The following is a 20,412-nucleotide window of genomic DNA, read 5'->3' on the forward strand; positions in this document are numbered from 1 at the left end:
AGGCCCAAACCATGATGCTGCCACCACCATGTTTGACAGTGGGGATGGTGATGAGCTGTGTTGCTTTTACGCCAAACATAACATTTTGCATTGTTGCCAAAAAGTTCAATTTTGGTTTCATCTGACCAGAGCACCTTCTTCCACATGTTTGGTGTGTCTCCCAGGTGGCTTGTGGCAAACTTTAAACAACACTTTTTATGGATATCTTTAAGAAATGGCTTTCTTCTTGCCACTCTTCCATAAAGGCCAGATTTGTGCAATATACGACTGACTGATTGTTGTCCTATGGACAGAGTCTCCCACCTCAGCTGTAGATCTCTGCAGTTCATCCAGAGTGATCATGGGCCTCTTGGCTGCATCTCTGATCAGTCTTCTCCGTGTATGAGCTGAAAGTTTAGAGGGACGGCCAGGTCTTGGTAGATTTGCAGTGGTCTGAAACTCCTTCCATTTCAATATTATCGCTTGCACAGTGCTCCTTGGGATGTTTAAAGCTTGGGAAATCTTTTTGTATCCAAATCCGGCTTTAAACTTCTTCACAAGTATCTCGGACCTGCTTGGTGTGTTCCTTGTTCTTCATGATGCTCTCTGCGCTTTTAACGGACCTCTGAGACTATCACAGTGCAGGTGCATTTATACAGAGACTTGATTACACACAGGTGGATTGTATTTATCATCATTAGTCATTTAGGTCAACATTGGATCATTCAGAGATCCTCACTGAACTTCTGGAGAGAGTTTGCTGCACTGAAAGTAAAGGGGCTGAATAATTTTGCACGCCCAATTTTTCAGTTTTTGATTTGTTAAAAAAGTTTGAAATATCCAATAAATGTCGTTCCACTTCATGATTGTGTCCCACTTGTTGTTGATTCTTCACAAAAAAATACAGTTTTATATCTTTATGTTTGAAGCCTGAAATGTGACAAAAGGTCGCAAAGTTCAAGGGGGCCGAATACTTTCGCAAGGCACTGTATCTATTTTCAAATCATGTTCAATCCTCACTTCAAACAGGGAAGAAAGTTATAAACCCTGGTAAAAGAGAGCAAGAGAGAGGGAGAGAGAAAGAGAGGCCTCATCAGAGGCCCTGCTATCCTGGCGTCCGTCCAGATCTCTCCATACACATCACACTCTGCATCCCGCTCTGCTCCAAAGGAACACTAACTGACTAGTGTACTCTCCAATGCGTTGCCTCTCTAGCCCCGTTGCTAGCTCTTCCATGTGGTTAGTTGGTTGCTGATGATGGGTTTTCACACGACCGTTAGCTTCAAAAGACCACAGATGGAATTATTTTTACAACCTGGGCTAATGAACGTGGGAGCCCTGCTTATCCAGACTCCTGTACTCTACAACAAGGGTTCCCAAACTTTTTCGCTCAGGCCCCCCTGCGTGTCACATCTATTTCTATGGACACAAGCACTGTTCATGACACAAACTGTTCACACACCTCATGTTGGTGGAGATAAAATGTTGCAGGTTGAAAGCTTATTTCCTGCAATTCTACACATTTTGTCATGGGGTGCAGATAACATTTTGCCGTTTTTAGCTCATTTTCTTGCAATTCTGAACATTTTGCCATGTCTAATGTGTATTGATGTGATATTTGACTGACTCAAACATTACAACCAAATCTATACGCTAAAAAAACGTTAGTGTGACGTAATACACCGGGAATCAGGAAGTAGTGCATAAGGGGATTTTTTTTATAAAGAAACATACAGATGAACAAACATGAGTGTACAGAACGTGAAAGACAACAATACTACCTAATGACTGATGTCAACTGAGGGCTAAAGAAAGGCGGAGTAATCACAGAGAAAATGATGACCAGGTGTACGTCATGATGGGGAGCAGGTGTGCGTAATAATAGTTGCCAGGGCCGGTGGTTAGTAGACTGGCACGGTGAGCGCCGGAAGAAGGGATCACGAGTAGGCGTGACAGTAAGCTGACATGGGCTAGTTGATCTGGACATTTCTGACATAAATAGCTCTCTTAGGTATGCAATAAATTACATGACGAGGATAACTGATGATGCACTACCCAATTTCGAAATTGCACCTTGTGCATTCTACTATTGCAACTTTCAAGAGTTCATTGAAATAGTTTTTTTTTTTTAAATGGGGGGTGGGTGGCACAGTTTGGGAACCACTGTGGGTGCACAAGACAAGAGAGTTTTACCCATGATTTTAACCAATGACGTATGTAAACCCTGGATTGCTGATTCTATAGAGGCTTTGAAGAGGCTTTGAAGCCATCGGTCAGCCATATTGGCACTCCCCAGTAGGAGCAGGCCTCCATAGGAGTGAATGGAATTCTACAGCAGTGGAGGCTGGTGGGAGTAGCTACAGGAGGACTGGCTCATTGTAATGTCTGTTTGGAATCCTTGCGGTCAATTTGCATTCTACAAATTATTTGTAACTATGTTCCGGCCCCCCCGACCACCCGCTCAAGAAAAAAATAGGCCCACGGGTGTTGATGATCCCTGGTCTAGTGTTATGATTAAACAGATATTGTATACGCATGGACAAAAAACATTCGCACAAACACACACACGGCAAGACTTACTGTATATGACAGTTGGTGAGAGGCCTCATGCAGTCTCACACTGATCTCTACTCCAGATGAGACGGATTACTCACAGACACACTCAGATCTCTACTCCAGATGAGACGGATTACTCACAGACACACTCAGATCTCTACTCCAGATGAGACGGAATACTCACAGACACACTCAGATCTCTACTCCAGATGAGACGGATTACTCACAGACACACTCAGATCTCTACTCCAGATGAGACGGAATACTCACAGACACACTCGGATCTCTACTCCAGATGAGACGGAATACTCACAGACACACTCAGATCTCTACTCCAGATGAGACGGATTACTCACAGACACACTCAGATCTCTACTCCAGATGAGACGGAATACTCACAGACACACTCAGATCTCTACTCCAGATGAGACGGAATACTCACAGACACACTCAGATCTCTACTCCAGATGAGACGGAATACTCACAGACACACTCAGATCTCTACTCCAGATGAGACGGATTACTCACAGACACACTCAGATCTCTACTCCAGATGAGACGGAATACTCACAGACACACTCAGATCTCTACTCCAGATGAGACGGAATATTCACAGACACACTCAGATCTCTACTCCAGATGAGACGGATTACTCACAGACACACTCAGATCTCTACTCCAGATGAGACGGAATACTCACAGACACACTCAGATCTCTACTCCAGATGAGACGGATTACTCACAGACACACTCAGATCTCTACTCCAGATGAGACGGATTACTCACAGACACACTCAGATCTCTACTCCAGATGAGACGGATTACTCACAGACACACTCAGATCTCTACTCCAGATGAGACGGAATACTCACAGACACACTCAGATCTCTACTCCAGATGAGACGGATTACTCACAGACACACTCAGATCTCTACTCCAGATGAGACGGAATACTCACAGACACACTCAGATCTCTACTCCAGATGAGACGGATTACTCACAGACACACTCAGATCTCTACTCCAGATGAGACGGATTACTCACAGACACACTCAGATCTCTACTCCAGATGAGACGGAATACTCACAGACACACTCAGATCTCTACTCCAGATGAGACGGATTACTCACAGACACACTCAGATCTCTACTCCAGATGAGACGGATTACTCACAGACACACTCAGATCTCTACTCCAGATGAGACGGATTACTCACAGACACACTCAGATCTCTACTCCAGATGAGACGGATTACTCACAGACACACTCAGATCTCTACTCCAGATGAGACGGATTACTCACAGACACACTCAGATCTCTACTCCAGATGAGACGGATTACTCACAGACACACTCAGATCTCTACTCCAGATGAGACGGATTACTCACAGACACACTCAGATCTCTACTCCAGATGAGACGGATTACTCACAGACACACTCAGATCTCTACTCCAGATGAGACGGAATACTCACAGACACACTCAGATCTCTACTCCAGATGAGACGGATTACTCACAGACACACTCAGATCTCTACTCCAGATGAGACGGATTACTCACAGACACACTCAGATCTCTACTCCAGATGAGACGGATTACTCACAGACACACTCAGATCTCTACTCCAGATGAGACGGATTACTCACAGACACACTCAGATCTCTACTCCAGATGAGACGGATTACTCACAGACATACTCAGACCTCCTCTGTAGAACAAGGCTAGACAGGCCTGGAGGATAGGAGACAGGCTTAAAGCTGCACTCCAGGCTCCTTTTCACCTCATTTATCACCTGATTTACTTAATAAAAGGCACATCTCAATAGGTGGTCCAGGTATGACATCACATGGCACAAGTGGGTGGGGGGGGCCTTTCCTCTTTTGTCCTGTGTTGTCTCAATTGTTCCCGCAAGCAAGGGGTGGAGGATGACATCATATCAGACAGTCAGACCAACTCCTTTGATGGCCTATACCTTGACGTTTGCAATTGTTTGCAATATTGTTTTTCAACAGGAAAAGTAATAAAAAAAAATAGCTGGAATAGGACTTTAAGAAAGGCCTTGCTCTTAAGGTTGTGAGCCGTTCACAATGTGTATTGCGTCTCATGTGTGTGTGTGTGCAATTGTGCACCTTAGGACACCAGTAAGTTGCTCTAAAGTTAAGCATGCATGGACATAGGGTAGATCAAAATGGAACAACTTGTATGGAAAATACAAATACAATGTATATTTATTGGTCTTAAATTCCACATGAATTCAGTAGTAAGCAGTTGGAAAACCCTGTAGGCTGTGGTTTCAGATGGTATTTACTTCTGCTAATGAGTAAACCTGGTGTGTTTATGCTGAGAGTTCAGAAAGTCTCATGAAATGACATACTGTAAATTACCTTTCCCCATGGATATTTCACTCATCAATTTAAAGCGGAGACTGAAGTAGCATATGTTGCATTGAATCACCAAGCTTTACAGCAGACCCAAAACATGAAATTGATGTAGGTATAAATACGGAGTTGCAACAGATACAGAGTTTCTATATCCCAATTTGCCTAGGCCAAGAATATGGATATTTCTGTGCATGTGCAGGATTTATTTTTTACCTCCGCTGCCTACCTAGTGGCTGTTCTGAGTGCTCCGCTGCTTACCTAGTGGCTGTTCTGAGTGCTCCGCTGCCTACCTAGTGGCTGTTCTGAGTGCTCCTCTGCTTACCTAGTGGCTGTGCTGAGTGCTCCGCTGCTTACCTAGTGGCTGTTCTGAGTGCTCCGCTGCCTACCTAGTGGCTGTTCTGAGTGCTCCGCTGCCTACCTAGTGGCTGTGCTGAGTGCTCCGCTGCTTACCTAGTGGCTGTTCTGAGTGCTCCGCTGCTTACCTAGTGGCTGTTCTGAGTGCTCCGCTGCTTACCTAGTGGCTGTTCTGAGTGCTCCGCTGCTTACCTAGTGGCTGTTCTGAGTGCTCCGCTGCCTACCTAGCGGCTGTTCTGAGTGCTCCGCTGCTTACCTAGTGGCTGTTCTGAGTGCTCCGCTGCTTACCTATTGGCTGTTCTGAGTGCTCCGCTGCTTACCTATTGGCTGTTCTGAGTGCTCCGCTGCTTACCTAGCGGCTGTTCTGAGTGCTCCGCTGCTTACCTATTGGCTGTTCTGAGTGCTCCGCTGCTTACCTAGTGGCTGTTCTGAGTGCTCTGCTGCTTACCTAGTGGCTGTTCTGAGTGCTCCGCTGCTTACCTAGCGGCTGTTCTGAGTGCTCCGCTGCTTACCTAGTGGCTGTTCTGAGTGCTCCGCTGCCTACCTAGCGGCTGTTCTGAGTGCTCCTCTGCTTACCTATTGGCTGTTCTGAGTGCTCCGCTGCTTACCTAGTGGCTGTTCTGAGTGCTCCGCTGCCTACCTAGTGGCTGTTCTGAGTGCTCCGCTGCTTACCTAGTGGCTGTTCTGAGTGCTCCGCTGCCTACCTATTGGCTGTTCTGAGTGCTCCGCTGCTTACCTAGTGGCTGTTCTGAGTGCTCCGCTACCTACCTATTGGCTGTTCTGAGTGCTCCGCTGCTTACCTAGTGGCTGTTCTGAGTGCTCCGCTGCTTACCTAGTGGCTGTTCTGAGTGCTCCGCTGCTTACCTAGTGGCTGTTCTGAGTGCTCCGCTGCCTACCTATTGGCTGTTCTGAGTGCTCCGCTGCCTACCTAGTGGCTGTTCTGAGTGCTCCGCTGCTTACCTAGTGGCTGTTCTGAGTGCTCCGCTGCCTACCTAGTGGCTGTTCTGAGTGCTCCGCTGCCTACCTAGTGGCTGTTCTGAGTGCTCCGCTGCTTACCTAGTGGCTGTGCTGAGTGCTCCGCTGCTTACCTAGTGGCTGTTCTGAGTGCTCCGCTGCTTACCTAGTGGCTGTTCTGAGTGCTCCGCTGCTTACCTAGTGGCTGTTCTGAGTGCTCCGCTGCCTACCTAGCGGCTGTTCTGAGTGCTCCGCTGCCTACCTAGCGGCTGTTCTGAGTTCTCCGCTGCCGCTCCCCCCGCTTTGATCACCTTTGTCTGGTCACTGGTGTAGCCTACAAACTTAATGTTGTACACAAGACTGTTGTAACTATTGCATTCCATGCGTCAGTAAGCATAAGCCCGATTTCATGTTATTTTTTCATGAGGGGAGTAGGGAACATGCAGCTATTTACATACAAAATACATTATCGACATGTTCATACAAACTTGGTTGTCACTATTGCAAACATAAGAATGACACAAACAGACAGTCTAGCAATTGCATGTTCTCCTTACCGTAGCTGCTGAGTTACATGATTAGATATGTATTCAGCCCACTGAGTCAGTACATATTAGAATCACCTTTGACAGTGATTACAGCTGTGAGTCTTTCTGGGTAAGTCTCTTAGAGCTTTCCACACCTGGATTGTGCAACATTTGCTCATCATTTGTTTCTAAAAAAGTTTCTTAAAAGCTTTGTCAAATTGATTGTTAAGCATTGCTAGACAATCAATTTCAGGTCTTGCCATAGAAAACTGTAACTCGGCCACTCAGGAACATTCACTGTCTTCTTGGTAAGCAACTCCAGTGTAGATTTGGCCTTGTGTTTTAAGTTATTTTCCAGATGAATGGTGAAGTCATCTCCCACTGGTTCAGTCTGGAAAGCAGACTGAACCAGGGTTTCCTCTAAGATTTTGCCTGTTCTTAGCTCCATTCCGTTTTGTTTTTATCCTGAAAAGCTCCCCAGTTCTTAACAAATACAAGCATACCCATAACATGATGCAGCCACCATTATGCTTGAAAATATGTAGAGTGGTACTCAGTAATGTGTTGTATTGGATTTGCCCCCAAACATAACACTTTGTATTCAGGACAAAAAGTGAATTGCTTTGCCACATTTTTTTGCGGTATTACTTTAGTGCCTTGTTGCAAACAGGATGCATGTTTTGGAATATATTTTTTTCTGTACAGGCTTCCTTCTTTTCACTCGGTCAATTAGGTTAGTATTGTGGAGAAAGTACAATGTTGTTGATCCCTCCTCAATTTTATCTTATCACAATTAAACTCTGTAACTGTTTTAAAGTCACCATTGGCCTCATGGTGAAATCTCTGAGCAGTTTCCTTCCTCTCCGGCAGCAGAGTTAGGAAGGACGCCTGTATCTTTGTCGTGACTGTTTTGTATTGATACACCATCCAAAGTGTAATTAATAAGTTCACCATGCTCAAAGGGATATTCAATGTTTTTATTATTTTTACCGGTCTACCCTTCTTTGGGAACCATTGGAAAACATCCCTGGTCTTCGTGGTGAATCTGTGTTACAAATTCACTGCTCGACTGAGGGACCTTACAGACAATTGTATGTGTGGGGTACAGAGATGAGGTAGTCATTCAAAAATCATGTTAAACAATATTATTGCCAGGCTTGCCATAACAAAAGGGTTGAATACTTATTGACTCAAGACATTTTAGGTTTTCATTTTTTATTAATCTGTGAAAAAATTGAAAAACAAAATTCTACTTTTACGTTATGGGGTATTGTGTGTAGTAGGCCAGTGACAAAAAACATCTACATTTAATCCCTTTTAAATTCAGGCTGTAACAAAACAAATTGTGGAAACAGTCAAGAGGTGTGAATACTTTCTGAAGGCACTGTCTGAGGTTCATACTGTGGAATGCAGTGGTTGGTTTCAAGTTTTGATGTCACATGCACTAGTACAGTAAAATGGCTTTCTTACAAGTTCTAAACCCAACAATGCAGTAATCAATAACAATGTAGCACTAAAAATAACACAAGGTAGAACAAAAACACACAATAAATACAAATAAGAAGAACAGAAGAAAGTAAGTAAGCATAATATATAGAGGGTCAGTCAGTTCCAGTACCATATTTACAATGTGCAGGGATACTGGAATGATAGGTGGATATGTACAGTGCATTTGCAAAGTATTCATACCCCTTGACTTTTTCCAAATTGTGTTACGTTACATCCTTATTCTAAAATTGATTAAATTGTTTTTTCCCCCCATCAATCTAGACACAATACCCCATAAAAACAGGTTTTTAGATGTTTTTTTGCAAATGTATTAAAAGTGAACTAGCATGTGCTCCTGCTAGTCAGAAGAGGAGAGCTGAGGACCAGTCAGAACACACCTGGAGGACTGCTGTCCAGATACCTACTGGCTCAGAGGACTCTAGTGTGACTGTTGAGAAAGACTTTGGGAACGGTTCCCAATCACAGTCAAAAGGGAATACCTATTCCCTACCGTGACTTCTATGATAAAATAAATCAACTGTGACCTCTGGGCCTCAAATTAGAGACTGGTTTACACAGTGGCTATTACCAAAGTTTGGCTGCACCACTGTTAACCTTACCTCATAAAAGTTATTATTTGCGCTAAGACAGTGAGCAGAAGATTTGGTTAGATGTTAATATTGGTTTTATGATAACACATACCACTGTGTACTGTCCTTCTCTGAAACTGAAATGGACACAGTGACATGTGATACAGTAGTGATTACTCTTGTGTTTGCATAGGTGTGAGTTAATTTTGCTATCAATGCAAGATGAAATGAGACCCTGCGAAGGTGACTAGATTTGACGTCCCACACACCGTCCTCGTCCACCGTCTGTATAGGTCTAGTAGTGGACAATGTTGAGTAGCTGTCTGTGACTGACAGGGGAAGTACTCCGGTATGGGTCACAAAGTGGCATTCGGTGGCCGTCAACAAATCAGTCAACAACAGCTTCATGAAGTAGAAAGTAGGAACTAATTTAGATGGAAGGGGAAGACAACGTGAGGCCAAGGTGAAGTCCCGGGGTGCGTATAGACTAAGGTGAAGTCCCGGGGTGCGTATAGGCCAAGGTGAAGTCCCGGGGTGCGTATAGGCCAAGGTGAAGTCCTGCAGTGCGTATAGGCCAAGGTGTTGTTTGTGACCAAGAAAAAATATGATTTCATGTTGTTATGCAATATGATAGGACAAAGAAATCTTTATTTTGCATGATTTCTACACCCACACCTTCCTAACATGTGTGATTTTTGTAATGTAAGCTACAAAACCTGCAACAAGAACCTCCGATCATATCAAATCACCAGGGAGAACACCAGTGTATTCTAAGCAAGCAGAATAACATATGGAACCATATGTAGAAACACTAGTGGCTCGGCTGAATGGGGCCGACGTGTGGTGAGATAGATGGTTTGGATCTGGAGTGACCCCCCCCAACGCAGTCCTCACTGAACCATGGCAGCCTGAGAACAGGTCAAGCGAGAGGGTCAGGCGGGCACCACCTCGCAGGTCAGGGCTGGGTTTGGCAGGAACACACTTCCTGTTGCTGTGTCACACCAGGCCCTAGTGGATAACTAATTTCCTGTCTGGGCTGTGTTTGTCTGTGGTTGAATTGACATGTATGCAGAGTATGCATATGCATGTGTGTCTCCCCTTGTCCTGTCTGCCAATTCCATCTAACTTACTTCACTCTGTTTTCCTCTCTTTTCTCTTTCTCTGTCTTCTATGGCCCCTAGGCTCTGCTGACGCCTCTAGCTCCACAGCCTGATTTGTGGTTCCACGGCTGTTTCACTGTAGCCCTCTAAAGTGGCTCCTTGCAGCCAGACACAGGCGATTAACACATATTCACCGCTTCCTTTCCCCACCACAAGGCCTCCTGGGTATTTATCCCAACACACTGCTCTTAAGACTTGGTTAGTCATTTCCTCCTAATTGAGGTTGTGTGTATCTTTTGAGCCTTTTCCTAATGCTACTGCTAATGCTTACATGTTTCCCACTGCGGTCTGTGGGAGTTTGGGCCTAAAGCCAGAGACGTGAGGCCTACGGTAGAGAGGCCCTGAGCAGTCCTGAGGCTCAGCAGTTCCTCTAGGACAGTTCTTATGTTCTAGCACGGTCATCTCATTTGTAGTCCATTCTACTGATCTTATGTTCTGCAACAGTCATCTAATTTATAGTCCATTCTACTGATCTTATGTTCTGCAACAGTCATCTAATTTATAGTCCATTCTACTGATCTTCCTAGCTTGCTAGCTGCTCTAGAATCAATACAGTGCCATGCATTGATTGGTCAAATGTCACACTGACTGGGTCTCTAGGGCCAAATATGCCTGCAGCATGTACTATTTACACGTATTGAACATCAGATGAGGGCTAATGAAGCCCTGGTTATCCATAACAACACCGGGGTGTTACTGTTGTTACATCATTCTATTAAGTATTGCATGACAATATAGATGTGACTTCCTGTTGCAATAGGAGTGGATCAATAGAACCAGGGGAAATACAATATGCAACGTTACAGACAGACAGCATCAAACACAGTCCTTTCAGAAAGTATTCATAACCCTTGACTTATTCCACATTTTGTTGTTACAGCCTGAATTCAGAATGGATTAACTCGTTTTTTCCCCCTATACACAATAATGACAAAGTGAAAACATGTTTTTAGAAATTTTTGCTAATGTATTGAAAATGAAATACAGAAATATTTAATTTACTTAATTATTCATACCCCTGAGTCAATACTTTGTAGAAGCACCTTTGCCGGCGATTACAGCTGTGAGCCTTAGTTCCTTTTTTTTTGTCTCTATTTTGGTTTGGTCAGGGCGTGAGTTGGGGTGGGCATTCTATGTTTTGTTCTATGTTTTGTATTTCTGTTTTTGGCCTGGTATGGTTCCCAATCCGAGGCAGCTGTCTATCGTTATCTCTGATTGAGAACCATACTTAGGTAGCCTGATCCCTGTGTTTGTGGGTAGTTGTTTTCTGTCTCTGTGTTCTGCGCTAGACAGAACTGTTTCGTGTTGGTCTATTTTTGTTATTTTGTCTTAGTGTTAAAATAAATATTAAAATGGACACTTACCGCGCTGCGTTTTGAACCGATCTTGACTTCTCTTCATCAGACGAAGAGGATCGTTACAATGGTATAGTTTCTGCTCTGACAGACACTGTCAACTATGGGGTGTGTTTCTTATGGCCACTTGACACTCATTCTAATTCTAGGAATGCTAATTCACAGAATTAGAATCAGTGTAAAGTGGACATATTTATTGGATCGTAGTCTAGGTCTGTTTGCTTCATAATATTTGGTATCTTTCTTGCGTGAGGGTTTAAGTGTACTCCGCCTTGTCTGTGATTGGTCAACAGTACTACTCCTAGTAGAAATGGGAACGTTAAGTGTTTGTCATTTAACGAGAGACGATTAGTTTTCATGCACAGTTTGCCCATTTGTTTTCCTCTTTTCTCATACTTTACGGGTATGAAAGTATAGATGTTCGCTTCGCCTAGCCGATGTATGCGGATGCCTTAAGAGAGTAGAGAGGGTGGAGAAGTTTTGGACGTTGAGGCTTTTAGGCTGCCATCTGCCTCCTTGCAGTACTCCTGTTGGAATCATGATCAATATCATCCCAGGCTGTAGATGCACAACACAACCACCAATTCAATCTAAAACAAACAAGTGCATCTCCGCATTATCACAATTGGCAAGCTACTACACCACTTTCAGATGTAGCATGTAGTAAACACCTGTGACACTGTGGTGACCCAGCTGGCAGTTATTGATATTTAGACACATGGGTTGCATCACAGTCAGCCATGCCCTGTGTGGTTTCAGTGTGACGTAGATAGGACGTCAGTGGAGGGTTTGTAATACTGCCATGATGCACTCAACGGGGACAAGAGGAAATTGATTGTTCACTTATTTAGTTGGTTTCACTGCTGTTGTCATTCGAAAGAGCGAGCTGCCCAGAGAGAGGTATTTCCTGGACCTGTGTCACATTCTGGCCGGGTGTGAGGAGGATATTTGAAAATGTGAAAGCTGTCTCTCTCTAATTTGAGGCTATGAAAGGAAAGAGGAAGACTACAGAAAGAGATGAGGGTGAAAACAGGATGGATTACTGTCATAACGGTATGATCTAAAAGAACACTGATTGTACCCCATCAGTCTCCTCTAAAGCACATGTTGAATCCATTCATGCAGAGCATACAATACCATTTTTTTTTCATGGTTTGGTTTCTAATTTGAATTTTAGCCAGGCTCTGTTGCTGTGTCTACAATGTGAAATTGCCATTTCTTACGATGCAGCACCCTGCAGGAAGGAGGACTTATCAAGATTATCTCCCTGAACCAGTTCCTGCCTGGGAAAATGGGCCATTGTGTGAAAGGGCAGATTGCTGCCTTACATCATGATTACAGCCCCAGTACCACAGCTAGCAGCTAGAAAATGTGGCATTTTCAAAATGACCAACACACACGATTGTCCTCTTCGACAGGGACTTAGTCAGGTCCATTCTGGTTGCTTTATCTCTCCAATGCTGTGGTTCAATGGCAGAACCCCCCCTAGCTTCCCTGCGAACCCCTGCTCCCTGAACTTCCTGTGTAGCTATGTGTTTAGTTAACATGTACAGTATATCTGCGGTCAGGGGTTGTTGCTATTTCTGGATCTCGTCTATCACTGAGCTCTGTTATCTGTCATACTAAGTGTGTGTTGCTGTTCATTAGACCATGTGTCCGGTCTGTTAATGAAAGGCTGTTCTATTTCCCCCTGTTTTATGTCTGGCTTCGCCTGGATGCAGAGTGAGGTGTGTGTGTGTGTGTGTGTCTTATCTGTCTGTCTGGTAAAGGGTTGTGGACTATATACAGTACCAGTCAAAAAATGTAGACACACCTACTCATTCAAGGGTTTTTCTTTATTTTTACTATTTTCTACATTGTAGAATAATAGTGACTACATCAAAACTATGAAATAACACATGGAATCATGTAGCAACCAAAAAGTGTTAAACAAATCAAAATATATTTTATATTTGAGATTCTTCAAAGTAACCACCCTTTGCCTTGATGACAGCTTTGCACACTCTTGGCATTCTCTCAACCAGCTTCACCTGGAATGCTTTTCCAACAGTCTTGAAGGAGTTCCCACATGCTTTCCTTCACTCTGCGGTCCAACTCATCCCAAACCATCTCAATTGGGTTGAGGTCGGGTGATTTTGGAGGCCAGGTCATCTGATGCAGCACTCCATCACTCTCCTCCTTGGTCAAATAGCCCTTACGCAATCTGGAGGTGTGTCGGGTTATTGTCCTGTTGAAAAACAAATGATAGTCCCACTAAGCGCAAACCAGATGGGATGGTGTATCGCTGCAGAATGCTGTGGTAGCCATGCTGGTTAAGTGTGCCTTGACTTCTGAATAAATCATTGACAGTGTCACCAACAAAGCACCCCCACACATCACACCTCCTCCATGCTTCACGGTGGGAAACACAAATGCAGAGATCATCCGTTCACATACTCTGCGTCTCACAAAGACACCTCAGTTTCTGTCCGTTTTTGTCCTGAAAGCCACCACAGCCTGGTTTCCTTTTCTTCAGGAAGTAGCTATGGAGCCTCAGTGGATGTCTCACCCAGCTTCCTGCCAGAATGGAGAGGAGACGCCTAACAGCACAGTGGCAGTGTGTTCAAATGGACATCCTGACAGAGAGGGGGAGCTGCCTCAATCTGAGAGGAACATGTCTGTCTGGGAGAGGGACACACTTCTGATCATGGTTATCTATCTTACAATATCAGTTGGTGGCGCCCCTCTCACTCATAGATGGTTAGAGAGAGTACAGTAGTACTTTATGAAGGGAGAAATGCACTTGAAGGCCAACATTTTGAAAGCATAGATAATGTTGTAATGTTTCTTCCTCTGAAGTTTTGATGTGTATGTACTTATTTTCCACCATATTTTGCAAATAAATTCATAACAAATCCTACAATGTGATATTCTGGATTTTTTTTTCTTCTAATTTTGTCTGTCATAGTTGAAGTGTACCTATGATGAAAAGTACAGGCCTCTCATCTTTTAAGTGGGAGAACTTGCACAATTGGTGGCTGACTAAATACGTTTTTGCCCCACTGTATGTATGTGAATAATCCTATGATATACATACACTGATACTCAGGTGTTCTGTGTTTGAGTAGAGAGCCCCAGCAATAATGCAGGCTCTGATATGTGGATAGCAGATGAGAATGTTTGCTGTGCTCGAAAACATGCACGTGTCCATAACAGAGACTGTACTCCACATGGGCCATATGCTGTCCGTGAGTGTCTCTATCTGTCAGCCTGTCTCTGTCTGTCTGCCTGTGTGTCCCTGTCTGCCTGTCTCGTCTATCGCTCTCTCTCTCTGTCTGTCTCTCTCTGTTTATGTCTGTCGTTCTCTCTGCCTGCCTGCCTGTCTGTCTGTCTGTCTCCTCATACATCTCTACTCACCAGCCAGATCGGGTTCTAAACAGCTTTGCACTGACTGTCTCAGAGTAGACCTCAGGACAAACTCCAGAGGGCCAGTGTTTGACATGAACAGCACACTCTTGTCCACCATCGGTCCTCTGTTTATTCTGTAGATCCACCCTCGTTGGTATATAGTGCTGACATAAGACCTTATATGGATTGCTGCTCTTTGGGTGGCAGCCAAGCAGTGTCCCTTCTGAGCACAATACTCTGACAGTTTTGGGGTTTACCTAACCATTGATGTCTCAGCTAGCTTTAAGACCCTGTGGGCCTAGACGTTCACTATGATGTCTGATTGGCCAAGCGAGAGTTTTAACCCATTAGGATTCAAGAAAGTTATAACTTAATTACCAACAAAGCCTGTCATTATGCATCACCAGTAAGGGGAGGCCGTCAGGCTTTCTGTTGGTTTCCTTATTGAACATTCCCTCAGATGTGTGACATTATTGGAGCCATCAAAGCAGAGGCTGTTGTCCACCATTTTGGGTTCCTTTCTTTTAGTTTATAGTTCTGTGGGGATGATTGTGTATTCTATTATAGGAATTCAAACACAAAGAAACATTGGATGGGGTGTGGGGGGTCTAAGAGAGGAGTCTATAAGCCTTGTAATTGTTTCCAGCAGCAGCCGGTTTTGGTTCTAACTTCCACCGTTCTTGCTTATGTTTATACCCTCTGAGGTGGTGAGGGGATGACGTCACACGTGGCCACATACAGTCTGATTGGGCGGCCGATTGGCTGAAGGCTCCTTGTGGAGTTCCTGGAAAGGCCTGTGAGAGAGGGAGGGAGAAATAAAAATAGCCTAGTTTATATTCTGAACAATCTACACAAAGGCCTTAATTACAAACATTGCTCTGATCCATCTCTATTGAAAGCCTCAACAAGGCAGTTCTTCACAAAGACGACAAAGTCTCACATCTGTGTTTTTATAGAGTTCAAACAATCTCTCTTTTTTGGCAAAGACAACCTCTCTGTTCCAAAACTGGCAATGCCAAAATGCATAATGTAACTCTCCTAACTATGGCAAACATTGCCATCCACCCAAAACCACTGCTACTACCAAACACTGTCACCCACTGTCTGATGTACAGCAGTGGAACATATCCTCTCTGCAGCAACATCATTTGACATCTTCATTTAATCTTCATTTAGTATGTGGTGATGGGTTAGATTCCATGATGCCTTCGTCTCCCATTGTTTGATCATTGCTGGTTATAGCTACACACCCAATAAGACCATATGAGTAGAAGGCTGTGAGTGTGTCTGCAGAACTCTATCCCCACCAGGCAGGCAGTGGGAGTAGACAGTAGACTGTAAGATACTCTCTGACCGTTCCTCTTGGCTGCTGAAGCACAGATAATTGGACACAGGTTCTGTTCTAGTTTTGTTATTGGTGTCTCAGGCCAAATTTTCATCTGTCACAAAACCCCCAGACAGATCCTGCGTTGGTTAGGCCCAAAAAGTGACATATTTTGACACATTCTCCTGGGAGTGAGGAACCCTGGCAGAGCCGTGGTCAGGTGACGTGACACTTTCCCTCGGTCGTGCAGATGGAGCCGGAGAGAGGATTATGATGTTGATGGTAAACAGATGGGTCATGTGAGGCCACTGGAGTGTAATGTCAGTCCGGTGGCCAGAGGAGCAGGAATGTTTATGTTAGCTGAGCTTTAACTGGATCATGAAGATGAAGCATTCTTGGTCTATGTTTGGACTACTGGGATTGATCCTATAGAGATAAACAGTGGTTTGGGTTAGAGGCCATTGCGGTATGATCCTCTCTGGGATCACCATTCCTTCTTGTCCACTTACGGCCCAGTTATACCAAAAGCTACAAAGTAGAAAATAATCTTCAAGTTCTCGCTTTGTATGTGTATCTTCCAAACAGCATGCATAACATCACGTCATCTAGCATAGAGTCAAAGCTAGCTACCAAGACTCCCTTCTCCGATTGGTTATTATACACCTGTGTCGCTGCTCATTTGCATAAACTTGGGACTTTCTGAACTCTGGCTTCTGAGATCATAGTCGCTGGATGTGTCCTTGTGTATCCTCCCAACCATTGAAAATGGATGGTCTCTGGTGGTTTGATCGCTAGATGTAGTGCCTGGTGTAATCAGGGTATAAAACCAGAGGTCACCTAGCCAGCACACCTTAAGGATGATGGTGGAGTCACACCAAGAGCTTAGCGTCATATAGCTCAGTAGGATACTGACAGAAGCTCTATGTTCTGGTAATTTCTCCGTACTCCTATTAAACAGGCTTTGTGTCAGACAGCCACTCCTTCTGTTGGTGTAAACGTAACATGAGAGTGCACAGGGCTCATTGGCGTTAGTGTTGCATTCTGGATGTATTGATGACATGATCTGTGTTTGGTACACAGCTCAATAATTACTCCCGTAGCCTAACATTTATAATGATACTTTGACTTACATTAAGTCTTCTGTTGTGTTTCAACACTTGTGTTTCCTCTTGAATATGTGATATCTAAAAGAAGGGTTTGGGGAGTGGAAGCTGAGCTTGTGGACAGGATAAAGTACATCTGTATTTTCCACCCTGCCTGTATCCCCTGGTCTGACTAAACTATTCCAGTTCAACAACCAGACTTAGAAACAGTCTTTTTATGAACGGGCAAACATTCAGACCATTTGCTACGAGACTCAAAATTGAGCTCAGGTGCATCCTATTTCCATTGATAATCCTTGAGATGTTTCTACAACTTGATTGGTGTCCACCTGTGGTATATTCAATTGATTGGACATGATTTGGAAAAGCAAACACCTGTCTATATAGCTCAAAAACCAAGCCATGAGGTCAAAGGAATTGTCGGTAGAGCCCTGAGACAGGATTGTGTTGAGGCACAGATCTGGGGAAGGGTACCAAAAAATGTCTGCAGCATTGAAGGTCCCAAAGGACACATTGGCCTCCATCATTCTTAAATGGAAGAAGTTTGGAACCACCAAGACTTTTTCTAGAGCTGGCCGCCTGGCCGAACAGCAATCGGGGAGAAGAGCCTTGGTCAGGGAGGTGACCAAAAACCCAATGGTGATTCTGACAGAGCTCCAGAGTTCCTCTATGTAGATGGGAGAACCTTCCAGAAGGATAACCATCTCTGCAGCACTCCACCAACCAGGCCTTTATGGTAGAGTGGCCAGACGGAAGCCACTCCTCAGTAAAAGGCACATGACAGCTCGCTTGGAGTTTGCCTAAAGGGACCGAAAGAACTCAGACTATGAGAAACAAGATTCTCTGGTCTGATGAAGCCAAGATGTAACTCTTTGGCCTGAATGCCAAGCGTCACGTCTGGAGGAAACTTGCCACCATCCCTACGGTGAAGCATGGTGGTGGCAGCGTCATGCTGTGGGAATGTTTTTCAGAGGCAGGGACTGGGAGAATAGTCAGGGTCGAGGGTAAGATGAACAGAGGGAAGTACAGCGAGATCCTTGATGAAAACCCTCCAGCAACCTGGACGTTCCCCATCCAACCTGACAGAGCTTGAAAGGATCTGCAGAGAATAATTGGAGAAACTCCCCAAATACAGGTGTGCCAGCTTGTAGCTTCATACCCAAGAAGACTTGAGGCTATAAACGCTGCCAAAAGTGCTTCAACAAAGTACTGAGTAAAGGGTCTGAATACTTAAGTAAATGTAATATTTCCATTTATGTGGTATTGTGTGTAGATAATTTAATCAATTTTAGCATAAGGCTGTAACAAAATGGGGAGAAAGTCAAGGGGTCTGAATACTTTCCAAATGCACTGTATATACATAAATATATGTTACACATTGATTCAGGAAAACACTGAAGAAAAATTGGCCCCTAAAAGTCTTGACTAAAGCCCCTTACTGTTACTGCTATTTGATCTGCTGTCTGGCCAGGCTTCTGGAAAGTTCCTATGCTGTTATTTCACAGATTCATATTCAGAGAGGTGTGGACTTTAATTTATGCCCTCCTGTTTATTCTCCCCATGTGAGATATAATATTCAAGCACCCTGTGACTCCAGAGGAGTCTGTGTTTGGGCTCTAGACGGACCTGGCTGTGTCTAGGGAAGGGATCTCAAACCCTGTTCCTGGAGAGCAACTGCCCTGTGGGTTTGCGCTCTAACCCTAATCTAGCGCACCTGATTCTAATAATTACAGTAACTGGATCAGGCTAGTTATAACTACAGAAGGGCAGCTTGCTCTCCAGGAACAGGTTTGGAGAGCCCTGGCCTAACTGCTCTCCTAGTGGAGACAGACATGGGCCCCGGGTTCCTCCAGTGTAGTGAGGAATGTTTGAAATACATTTTTCATTTCACATTGTCTTATTTTGTTTTGTTGAAAATGTTGAGTAACTAGTTGAATTCTGATCTCACTGCTGAGCTTAGTCTGATGTTGACCATTAACCAGTTGTTATTGTTTTGGGAAGATATTAGACCGTGCTCCCTCTCTCCTGACCGATTTAGTGTGTGTGATGTGACAGGTGTTCTGATTGTGTGTTTTGTGTCTATCGGCAGGTTGCAGGAAAGGAGTACTCCCTGTGGGATGACTTCCTGGTTTATGGCAGATGTGACCGTGGACAGGAAATGACCTTGGGAGAGTTGCTGCTACACATCAAGGTATCTCAGCCTCCCTTTTATTACTCAGCCAAGGCCATGTTTGGCACTGTATATCTCAATCATAGAAACGTGTTTTAGCTTGCATGCCTCGCACTGTTATACATATTACACAGAGCTACGCATTGTATGCATGCATTTTCAAACAAACATTGCCAGATGCTGCACACACTCAGAGCACAAATATATGCAATGGTCAGGCTTCTGCAACATGCAACAATTTCAAAGATGTTACTGAGTTACAGTTCATATAAGGAAATCAGTCAATTCAAATGAATTCATTAGGCCTTAATCTATGGATTTCACATGACTGGGAATACAGATATTCATCTGTTGGCCACAGATGCCTTAAAAAAAAAGGGTTGGGGCGTGAATCAGAACCAGTCGGTATCTGGTGTGACCACCATTTTCCTCATGCAGCGTGACACATCTCATTCGCATGTAGTTGATCAGGTTGTTGATTGTGGAATCTTGTCCCACTCCTCTTCAATGGCTGTATAAAGTTGTTGGATATTGGTGGGATCTAGAACATGCTGTCGTACATGTCGATCCAGAGGCTCCCAAACATGCTCAATAGGTGACATGCCTGGTGAGTATGCAGGCCATGGAATTGTGTACAGATCCTTGAGACATGGGGCCATGCATTATCAAGCTGAAACATGAGGTGATAGCGGCGGTTGAATGGCACAACAATGGGCCTCAGGATCTCGTCAAAGTTTCTCTGTGCACTCAAATTGCCATCAATAAAATGTGATTGTGTTCGTTGTCCATATCTTATGCCTGCCCATACCATAACCCCATCGCCACAATGGGGGCACTCTGTTCAAAACATTGACATCAGCAAACTACTCGCCCACACGACGCCACACGACGCTGTCTGTCATCTCCCTGGTACAGTTGAAACCAAGATTCATCCATGAAGAGCACAATTCTCCAGCGTGCTAGTGGCCATCGAAGGAGAGCATTTACCCACTGAAATCGGTTATGACTGCTGAGGACTACGAACACGCAGATGAGCTTCCCTGAGAAGGTTTCTGACTGTTTTCGGTTGTGCAAACCCACAGTT

At 44.3% G+C, this 20,412-nt stretch overlaps 1 protein-coding gene across 2 annotated transcripts in view; it reads left to right on the forward strand.

The window, feature by feature from the left end:
• uba7 (ubiquitin-like modifier activating enzyme 7) overlaps positions 1-20,412 on the forward strand; it is a 74,536-nt gene that overhangs the window by 48,279 nt on the left and 5,845 nt on the right. For both annotated transcript variants that reach the window (XM_036950741.2, XM_090206299.1), the window contains exon 22: positions 19,248-19,349. In XM_036950741.2, the coding sequence (XP_036806636.2) occupies positions 19,248-19,349 (102 nt within the window). The remainder of the gene's footprint in view (positions 1-19,247; positions 19,350-20,412) is intronic.

This window comes from Oncorhynchus mykiss, chromosome 17 (assembly GCF_057628025.1).
Source record: "Oncorhynchus mykiss isolate SJ-2025 chromosome 17, ASM5762802v1, whole genome shotgun sequence".
NCBI lineage: Eukaryota > Metazoa > Chordata > Actinopteri > Salmoniformes > Salmonidae > Oncorhynchus > Oncorhynchus mykiss.